Consider the following 8,025-nt stretch of genomic DNA (forward strand, 5'->3'; position numbering starts at 1 on the left):
TCCGCCGAGTGATTAGCCATCTCCGTTGTTATGGATTAAAACTACTATATATTATTGCTGTATTTAATACTAAGGAACGTGAGCTCCAAGGCTCGATTTGACTGCTCTTGTGTTTCGTGACTCAATCTGCCTTAACAAGATGCCTACGTACCTTGCTGATTGCCAAGGATCAAGTCAAAAAACGTAGTTCTGATTTGTGGGGTGAGGCCCCTTATATAGATGCGGGAGTCCTTGAATTGGACTTGGTATAGGAGGCTTGGTGGATAAGCCTCTGAATTAGGATAGACTTAGGAGTCCTAGGAAGTAGGAAGTTGATTCCTTATCCTTTCAGGTCCCCTTGAGGCTAATCTCTAAGGATTTATATCCTCATCGGGACTCTTTTCAACATCTGATTTCTCCCTTATTAATTAATTACGAAATTAATTAATAATCAGGGCTTTTTGGGCCTCTTTTATTCCACCAGGCCTAATCTGGTCCGTCAGACTTAACCTTTCTGGTCTGAATATTATACATCTTATTATTATTGGGCCTAGCAGCCCATTAATTATAAAATCAGGACTTATTTATCCCTATCATTTGCCCCCCAACTTTTGGGAAACATTGATTAGGTTTCGCAGAAGTTAAATCTATTCGTTCCCTTACAGGGTTTCGTTTTTGCGTAAAGTGTGGAGCGACCTACACATTTACAACGAATCTTCCTTTTATTCAGAAATTATCTTAATTTCCAGGAATTTTTCCCTAATTTTCTGGGATTTTCCCTAATTTTCTGGATTTTTCCCTTAATTTCTGGGATTTATCCTTAATTTCCGGATTTTTCCTTTATATTCTGGGATTTATCCTTAATTTTCTGGATTTTTCCTTAATTTTCTGAAAATATTACCATTTTTCAGAAATTATTTAAGGAATTTCCTTAATTTCTGGATTTTTCCCTAATTTCTGGGATTTATCCTTAATTTTCTGGATTTTTCCTTAATTTTCTGAAAATATTACCATTTTTCAGAAATTATTTAAGGAATTTCCTTAATTTCTGGATTTTTCCCTAATTTCTGGGATTTATCCTTAATTTTCTGGATTTTTCCTTAATTTTCTGAAAATATTACCATTTTTCAGAAATTATTTAAGGAATTTCCTTAATTTTCCAGGATTTTTTCTTCTTTTTTTTTTTCTCTCCCTTTTTTCTTTTTTTTTTTTTTTTTTTTTTTTTTTTTTTTAATACAATTTTCGACCAGGAATCCATTCGACCAGGATCCTGGTCGAATTAACCTTCAGTATGCCTTGGTCGATTGAATTTCGAGCAGGTTGGGTTCGAGCAAGATTCCTGGTCGAATTTCGGCCAGGATTTTTTCCTATATATTTTTTTATTTTTTTTTTTTTTTTTTTTTTTTTCTTTTTTTTTTTTTTTATTTCGAATAGGATTTTTCGACCAGGAATTTTCGGTTAAGATTTTCGGTCAAGATCCCCATTTTTTGACCGAATTAACCACCATCTCTTGCCTTGGTCGAAGCTATTTCGGGCAGGTACTATTCGACCAGGATTTTACCTTGATTCCTGGTCGACAGTGTCAGGAAATATTCTGGTCGAACCAGTAAAATTTTTTTTTTTTTTTTTTTTTTTTTTTTTTTTTTTTTTTTTTTTTTTTTTTTTTCGAATAGGATTTCTTCCCTTTCGGTCAAGATTCTTACTTTCTGACCGAATTAACCTTCCTTCTAAGCCCTGGTCGAAGGATTTTCGAGCAGGAACATTTTGACCAGGATTTTTCTGTGTTTTCTCTTCGAAAGGTTCAAGAATACATATATATTTTTTGTATATCCTTGGATTCTCAATTCTGGGCTAAGACTTGGGCCCATTTTAACTGGGCCTATTCTCTAATTTGGCCTACCCTTTTTCCTGGGCTACAATAGAAAAAACCTTGGCCCATTTTCCTTGGTCCAACTAGTTTTTTGCAATTGGCCCATTGCTTTAACTGGGCTCCCTTCCCACTTCTTTTTTCTTAAACATCATTTGGGCCTCAACATGGCTTGATTTTTCTAAAATTAGGCCCTTTTCTGAGATGGGCTTTCATTTTCTAAGCCCAAATTCCAAATCCTTCTAGGGTTTTTCTGGATTCTTCCAGATTCTTCAAAAACTTTAATTTTCCTCTGATTTTTGCTAGAACTTCCTGGATTATTCCAGAACCTTCTAAGTTTTGGGCCCAAATGGGCTTTTTTAAGGCCCATTATCCTTCTTCCTTGGCTATATAAAGGTGGGGTGAGAGTTTTATTTCTTCACACCTCTCATTTCATTTTACAACTTCTCCTCATCCCTCCTCCAACTTTCTAGCCTTTCCTTTCTCAAATCCCTCCTTTAGTTTTCCAACCTCTCCTTCAGGCTTTTTCTAGCTTTCTAATCTTTCTAATGGCTGACAAGAATTCTGAGAGGGCGGCCAAAATTGCCTCGGCTTCAAAACGAGGTAAGGATATCGAGATCCGCTCTTCATATATGTCTTTAATTGATATGATTAATACTAGGGGGGATGAATATCCCTCCACTGCACATCTCGACTCTTTTAATCACTGTAATACTTGGCATAACATAGATTTCAATAAACTAAATGCTCGTTATAACGTCCCTCCCCCCTTTAGACTAGTTCCAGTCTCTGGTGGTGACCGTACTTGCCACTGGAGGCCCGATACTCTTTTCATCTACACCGACGCCCTTAACGCTGGGCTTAGGTTCCCTTTCCATCCTTTTATCCCTCATCTTTTGGCTGACTTACAAATCAACCCGTGTCAGCTTCCTCCAAACGCCTGGAGGAATATTCTATGTTTTATGGTTTGTTGTCTTAGGGAGGGCTTTCCTCTTTCGGTAGCCGTTTTTAGGAAGGTCTTCCAATGTTACAATAGTTCTTCCAATATTTGTGGCTGGGTTTATGTCAAACAAAGGCCCAAAAGCAAACATATCTTTAATAGCGCCTCTATTCCTGATAATAATCCAAATTGGAGGAATAGTTTCGTTGGGTTACGTTGGGAGAATGGCGACTGGGGCACGCTCTTTCGATCTTCCTTTGGGAAGGTCAGTGATGGTAGCCTCAAATCCATTCACTTAACTCCTGAAGAAACTATTATTTATAATGGCCTTACTCAGGATGATGGTACGACCACCAGCTGGACTCTCTTAGAGGAGTTTTCCCTAATTCATGTGGGACTATCCTCTGTTTCTCAACAGGGTATTTTTCTTCCCTTCTCAATTTTACTTCATTTCATGCGTTATTAACTTCACTTATTTTGTCCTTTGTTTTGTTTCAGCTGCTAAGGAGATTAACGAGGACAACGTTCCTTTGGTTGAGGAGACAGCTAGGATGAAGAAAGCTCGGCTCGCAGGCCTAGACACCCGGGGAAAGGCGACAGAGCCTATCTTCTTGAGAAAGCACAAGGAGCCTATGGGGGAGGCTTCAACTGAAGGAGCTGAGGGCCATAATGCTCCTATCACTGCTGCTGCCCCTGCTGCTGCTGCTACAGGCGCCTTTCAGCCTCTCTGGGGATTCCGCCGAGGGGATACCGTGGTTGGTTCCACGAAGCATGCTTGGGATTGGTCCTACCATAGCGTGACCCCAAAGGACTTTACTGATGTGGTGGCCACCCCTGACCTTGAGAGGATTAAGCTCATGGGAGCCCAATCTCTGGCTTCGGTATGCCTTCTCTTTTTTAAACTTATTTCTCGTTCTTGTAGCACTTTCTTGCCTTATACTTTGTTAATTGTTTTGTTTCAGTCTAACGCCTACTTTCAAGGCGCTGTGAGGCAAGCCGAATCATGGAAGCGGGCTTCTGATAAGGCCGATAATGCCCTCAGGAGGCAGCAGAAGAAGTATGCTACCCTGGAGAAGAAGCTCAAGCGCAAGGAGGAAGAACTCGGAGAGTCTAACGCCGAGCTGGTGGTACTTCGGGCGGAGAAGGATAAAGCTATAGACAATTATCTGGACTCGGAGGAGTTTGCCCAATCCATGAGGATTAGGGATGATTCAGTCTTTCCCGAGTTTTTTAGGACTGGTTGGGACACGGCCCTTGGGACCGTGAACGAGGCTTGTCCTGATATTAACCCGGCGGACTACATCTGCCCTGACGATGAGGCTTTGCTACAGAGGTTTCGTACCCGAGTAGTTGTCTCGGATCATGTTCCTCAGGATCCACTTCTTCCTCCTCCCGAGTCTTTTTCCAGACCTGCTGAGGATGACAGCTCTTCCTCCTCCGAGACAACGGAGACATCTAGCGAGAGCGGAGAAGACGATGATATGGACGCCGAGGGCACCTCAGCTCCTTAGAGCTTTTTCAGCCCTGCGTGGCTTTTTTTATTTTCGAGACTTTATTTATCAAACTTTTGTAACATCTATCAGATCTATCTCATTTATCACCTTTTATGCTTTGCATCCATGCATTTGATTTTTATTTGTTAGGCCACAATCATACTTTGAAGAACTTATGAATTTCATAAAATTGTCTGGGATTCGTCCCTTACACAAGTCTTAATAAATTTCGTAATAAAACTAAAACATATAAATCCTAAGCAAGCAAAGCTTCAAGGTGCTTTTCAACCTACTCGCCATCCTGACGAGTGAGAATCGTACTTCGACCATCTTACACGTAGTAAACCTTCAGGTTTTGTGCGTGCCAGGTTCTCGGGACTTCAAAACCATCCATAGTCTCCAGCTTGTAGGTTCCTCTACCCTGAACGCTCTTGACTCTATACGGCCCTTCCCAATTTGGGGCAAGCTTTCCTTTCTGTCCGACACCAGAAGCCTCTATTTTTCTCAAGACTAGGTCACCTTGTTTGAAAAACCTCTCTTTAACCCTTAGGTTGTAGTAGAATGAAGCCTTTTTCTGATATTCTACTATCTTTGCGTGTGCTTTATCTCGTACTTCATCGATTAAATCCAGGGCTAACTTCTGCCCTTCCTCATTTTCTTTTTCATCAAAAGCCTGAATCCTTGGAGAAGAATGTGATATCTCCACGGGAACTACTGCTTCCGCCCCATATGCCAACATGAAAGGAGTTGCATCTGTCGTGACTCTACAGGTAGTCCTATAAGCCCATAATATGGGAAGTATCTCATCTACCCAATTATTTCTCGACTTTTCGATCCTCTTTTTTAGTCCATCCAGGATTATCCGATTTGCTACTTCCGCTTGCCCATTGGCTTGCGGGTGAGCCACAGAGGTGAATCGTAACTCAATTTCATTTTCTTCACAATACTTCTTGAATTCCTCATTGTTGAATTGCGTTCCATTGTCAGTGACGAGGATACGGGGAATTCCATATCGGCACATGATGTTTTCCCACAGGAATTGTGCAACCTGCTTAGTTGTGATTTTGGCCAAAGGTTTGGCTTCGATCCACTTGGTGAAATAATCAATGGCTACAATCAGAAACTTCCTTTGTGCTGTGGCCATAGGAAAAGGCCCTAGAATATCCATCCCCCACATAGCAAAGGGAATAGGTGAGTTGATAGAGGTCAGCATCTCGGGGGGTTGTCTGGCGACTGGTGCATGCTTCTGACAACGATCACACTTCTTTACATATTCTTTGGCATCAGCCATCATTTCTGGCCAATAGAAGCCTAAACGAGTTATCTTATGAGCCAAGGCCCTGCCCCCCAAGTGTTGCCCACAAATGCCTTCATGCACTTCCTCAAGAGCCAAGCGTGCCTCATCCGGCCTGAGACACCTCAAGTAAGGAACCACGAAAGATCTCTTATACAGAATCCCATCTATCAAGGAGTACCTTAGTGCTCGAACAGTTAACTTTCGTGCTTCAGTTGCATCGCTTGGCAACCATCCGGTTTGAATGTGAGCCTTAATGGGATCGATCCATGACGTCCCCAGGCCTATGGGAGCCACAAGCTTAACATCTATGCTTCGCGTCTTTAAAACACGAAAGTATACACTCCCTGAACTTTCTTCTATCTCAGATGAAGCAAACTTTGATAGCGCATCTGCCTTAACATTTTCTTCCCTTGGAATGTGCTCAACATGACATTCATTAAATTGGGTCATCACAGCCCTTACTAGGCGGACATATTTAGCCATTGTATCATCCCTTGCCTCAAATTCTCCCTTTACTTGGGATATGATCAGCTTTGAGTCTCCACGGACCTTTAAGTTTTTGACTCTAAGTGTCCCAGCTAGACCAAGGCCTGCTATCAGGGCTTCATACTCTGCCTCATTGTTTGTGGTTGGGAAGTCTAGCTTCATGGCATACTCAATTAAGAATCCATCAGGGCTTTGCAAAACCAACCCTGCTCCACTGGAATTTGTTTTTGATGCTCCATCAAAATAGAGAACCCAATATTCTTTCTCCTTGTCCCCATTGTCGACTCCCTTGTCTTGAGGTGTGGTATCTTCCTGCCCCCCGACTTCTTGGTTGGGTATGGTACATTCCACCACGAAGTCAGCTAGTGCCTGGGCTTTTATGGCTATACGTGGCTTATACTTGAGATCGAACTCTCCCAACTCTATTGCCCACTTAATTAGTCTCCCACTTGCCTTGGGACTGTGAATGATATTTCTCAGTGGCTGATTTGTTAGCACCTCAATCTGGTGAGCCTGAAAATAAGGACGCAGCTTTCTCGAAGCCATTACCAAGGCTAGAGCGAATTTCTCAATAGTTGAATAATTCAACTCAGCACCATGCAAGATTTTGCTGACATAGTATACGGGTTTCTGGACTTTCAGTTCCTCCTTAACCAACACCGCGCTCAAGGCGCTTTCTGAAACAGCCAAGTACAAGAATAAAACTTCACTCAGAACTGGCTTGGCCAATAACGGGGCCTGGCCCATATACTTCTTTAACTCTTCAAATGCCTTCTGATTTTCCTCACTCCATACAAAGTCTTTAATGTTCTTTAATGACTTGAAGAATGACAAGCACTTGTCTCCTGACTTGGAGATGAATCGTCCTAGCGCAGCAACCCTTCCTGTGAGTTTCTGAACATCCTTGACAGTTTTTGGGGGTTCCATGTCCAGGATTGCCTTTATTTTATCGGGGTTAGCCTCAATTCCCCTCTTTGAGACCATCAATCCCAAGAATTTTCCAGATCCTACTCCGAAAGCACACTTCGTGGGATTCAACATCATCTTGTGGTACCTCAGGACCTCAAAAGCTTCCCTCAAATGGGTTATATGATCAGTCTTTACTAGACTCTTGACTAGCATGTCATCAACATAGACTTCCATAGTCTTCCCAATAAGATCTTTAAAAATTTTATTCACCAACCTTTGATAGGTGGCTCCTGCATTCTTGAGACCAAACGCCATAACAAGATAACAATAAACACCAAAGTCAGTGATAAATGATACCTTTGGAATGTCATCCTTATGCATTTTGATCTGGTTGTATCCGCTAAATCCATCCATGAAACTCAGCATCTCATGTCCAGCGGTGGCATCAATCAAAGTATCAATTCTAGGCAGCGGAAAACAGTCTTTGGGACATGCATCATTCAGATCGGTGAAGTCTATACACATCCTCCACTTTCCATTAGCCTTCTTCACCATTACAGGGTTTGCTAACCACTCCGGAAATTGAATCTCCTCAATGAAACCAGCCTCTAAGAGCTTTTCCACTTCCTGCTTTATAGCCTCTTGTCTTTCCGGGGCAAAATTTCTTTTCTTTTGTTTTACTGTCTTCCGGCTTGGATCCACGTTTAACTTGTGGGTAATTAACCCCGGGTCTATGCCTGGCATATCAGCTGCTGACCATGCAAACACATCACTATTTTCTTGCAAAAATTTCACTAACTTCCCTCTAAGGGGCTCCTCTAATGTAGCTCCAATAAAAGTCATCCTCTCAGGATTCTTGGGATCTAAAGGAACCGAATCCAATTCTTCTGCTGGCCTTCCTCTATTCTCATCATTTTCTCGAACATCCATATCTTCAATAGGAAGAACCTGCCCCCCGACTCCATCTGCCCTCAAAGAGGCCACATAACAGCTTCTAGCCATTTTTTGATCTCCCCTCTCTTCTCCAATCCCGTTTCGGGTGGGAAACTTCATG

General features: G+C 41.9%; 1 protein-coding gene across 3 annotated transcripts; it reads left to right on the forward strand.

Moving 5' to 3' along the window:
• Positions 1-2,259: 2,259 nt before the first annotated feature.
• LOC141686884 (uncharacterized) lies at positions 2,260-4,445 on the forward strand. 3 transcript variants are annotated; one of them, XM_074491976.1, is made up of 3 exons: positions 2,260-3,130; positions 3,285-3,667; positions 3,749-4,445. In XM_074491976.1, the coding sequence occupies exons 1-3, from the start codon at positions 2,395-2,397 to the stop codon at positions 4,295-4,297; spliced, it is 1,668 nt and encodes a 555-aa protein (XP_074348077.1). In that variant the 5' UTR covers positions 2,260-2,394; the 3' UTR covers positions 4,298-4,445. The 3 variants fall into 3 exon arrangements, with proteins under 3 accessions (XP_074348077.1, XP_074348076.1, XP_074348078.1); XM_074491975.1 differs by having other exon boundaries at positions 2,260-3,205; positions 3,749-4,425; XM_074491977.1 differs by having other exon boundaries at positions 2,260-2,449; positions 3,749-4,421.
• Positions 4,446-8,025: the final 3,580 nt, after the last annotated feature.

The sequence above is a fragment of the Apium graveolens genome, chromosome 9 (assembly GCF_009905375.1).
Source record: "Apium graveolens cultivar Ventura chromosome 9, ASM990537v1, whole genome shotgun sequence".
Lineage (NCBI taxonomy): Eukaryota > Viridiplantae > Streptophyta > Magnoliopsida > Apiales > Apiaceae > Apium > Apium graveolens.